Source organism: Echinops telfairi, unplaced genomic scaffold (genome assembly GCF_000313985.2).
Source record: "Echinops telfairi isolate 266 unplaced genomic scaffold, ASM31398v2 ScPeMD7_2;HRSCAF=8, whole genome shotgun sequence".
Taxonomy (NCBI): Eukaryota; Metazoa; Chordata; class Mammalia; order Afrosoricida; family Tenrecidae; genus Echinops; species Echinops telfairi.
This window is the reverse complement of record NW_022103898.1, coordinates 6,371,879-6,373,827: the sequence shown is the minus strand read 5'-3', so window position 1 is coordinate 6,373,827 and position 1,949 is coordinate 6,371,879. Positions and strand designations below refer to the sequence as shown.

Sequence of the window (1,949 nt, the reverse complement as noted above, 5' to 3'; positions counted from 1 at the left end):
CGACCCGCAGTCCGACCCCGGATTCCTGCGGCTCGGGAAGCTGGCAGTCAGATGCACTGCCGCGGGCTGGGTGTGGCGAGAAGGCACTCGCCCGGTCTCGGTGCCAAGCAGGTGAAGGCAGAGGGTTGTGTAAGGCCGAGAACACGAGAAGGGTGGTTTGATTTCTCCCAGCCGCGTCTCAGAGCGCCGGGCCCGTAATGCAGCTCCGAGATCCAGCTGCCAATAGCTCCACAGGCGTCATTGGACGCTCTGCGCTTGCGCATCTCTGGACCGCAGGGCTTCCGGCGCTCGTATCAAGACGTAGGTCACAGGCTCATCGGGACCAATGAGCGGAGGCGGCCTGGACGCAGGGGCGGGGCGGGGGCGGGGCCTCCTGCTAGCCTCCAGTGCGCCGCGGCTGGAGGCTTGTGGGAGCGGCCGCCGCGGGCCCGCCCACTGCCCGCGCCCGCCTGGTGCTCTGAGGGTTGGCGGCCGGAGGGAAGCATGGGGACAGTACACGCCCGGGTAAGAGGCCCAGTGACCCTGGGCTGTGTGGTTCGAGGGGGGCGGGCCTACGGGCGGACGCTCTCGGGGCTGTGCGCGGGCGTCCCTGGTGAGGAGGTGGCGGGGCCCGCAGGCCCGCGGAGGATGCGGCCGCGCTGCAAAAAATGATGGCCTCGGAGCCGCGGGTGGCTGACCTGAGCAGCCGGAAACGGATGCTCCGAGGCGGGACGAGACTGGCTCAGCCAAGGTCATTCAGCGCGTCGGTGGCCCCGAGTTAGGTTGCGCGCGCCCCGAGTCTTGGAGCAGCGTGTGCAAAGTTCTTGTACCCAAGGACTTGTCTTCGCTTCGCACTGGTCACCTTCTGTGGCCCGGCCGAGGCTGTGGTCACTTGGGAATCACTTGGACTACCGGTCTGGGACCGTTCACGTCCTTCGAAAGGGGCGTAGCTGTGGGACGGCCCTCGCCGGGCGTGGGGAGAACGAACAGACCCAGTACATCAAAAGTGCTTAATTAAGGGCTCCCTTTGAGCCTTTCGAATCCCTCAACCCCCAATTCGCGGGAGAAAGGCCTGGCGATCTGCGCCCGGTAAAAATGAAAAGCAAACTCACTGCCATCGAGTCGAGTCCCTTCCGACCCCTAGCGACCCTACCTGGGCAGTTCTATCCCACCACGAGAGTGGAGACCCACCCAGCAGCGCCCAGTAAGGACTTTGATGCCCGGTTCCTACTAACTGCCAACCAAAAGTTGCCGTGACTGAGGGCGGGTGAATGAAAGTCACCTTGCATGAGCTTCAGAGAGTGCCAGCCTCTGTCCTCCTGATGCTCAGCACTAAGTGCTACCATATTTCTCTGGTCCCCCGCAGTCGTTTGACCATCCCTGTTCAGGGACCTCCTCCTGAATTTCTAGTACACCCCTCAAACTGTTGCCAGGAATTGGACTAACGCTCTCATTCGAATCAGGCAAGACAGGGGCCTGGCCCCTGCCCCTTCTGGGTGTCGCTGTGGTGTGCTGTCTCCTCCCCAGCAGAGTAAGAGGATCCGCCTTTTGAACACCCTTCAAGCCACTGCCCGTTTCAGCCCTTTCCTCATGTCCCCTTCTTTTGGATGGGCTTCGAATGGTTGTGCTTTGGGCTGCAAGGTCAGCAGTTAGAAACCCCCAGCTCCTCCTAGGGACCAGGATGAGGCTGTCTGCTCCTTGTAAGAGTTCCAGTCTGGGAAAACCTGCCCCATGGGGTTGGACCCTGGCCCATGGGGTCTCAGTGAGGCAGAACGGACTTAGTGGCAGTGAGGTTTGGTGTTTGGTTTGTTTGTTTTTTAATCGTTTTATTAGGCGCTCATACGACTCTTATCACAATCCATACATATATCACTTGTGTAAAGCACATTTGTACATTCATTGCCCTCGTCATTCTCAAAACATTTGCTCTCCACTTAAGCCCCCAGCATCAGGTCCTCATTTTTTTCCCC

At 60.2% G+C, this 1,949-nt stretch overlaps 1 protein-coding gene across 1 annotated transcript in view; it reads left to right on the top strand.

Moving 5' to 3' along the window:
- Positions 1–427: 427 nt before the first annotated feature.
- Positions 428–1,949, top strand: part of SAMM50 (SAMM50 sorting and assembly machinery component) — a 19,184-nt gene continuing 17,662 nt past the window's right edge. Inside the window, exon 1 of the mRNA XM_045290782.1 lies at positions 428–504. Within this exon, the coding sequence (XP_045146717.1) occupies positions 484–504 (21 nt within the window). The 5' untranslated portion in view covers positions 428–483. The remainder of the gene's footprint in view (positions 505–1,949) is intronic.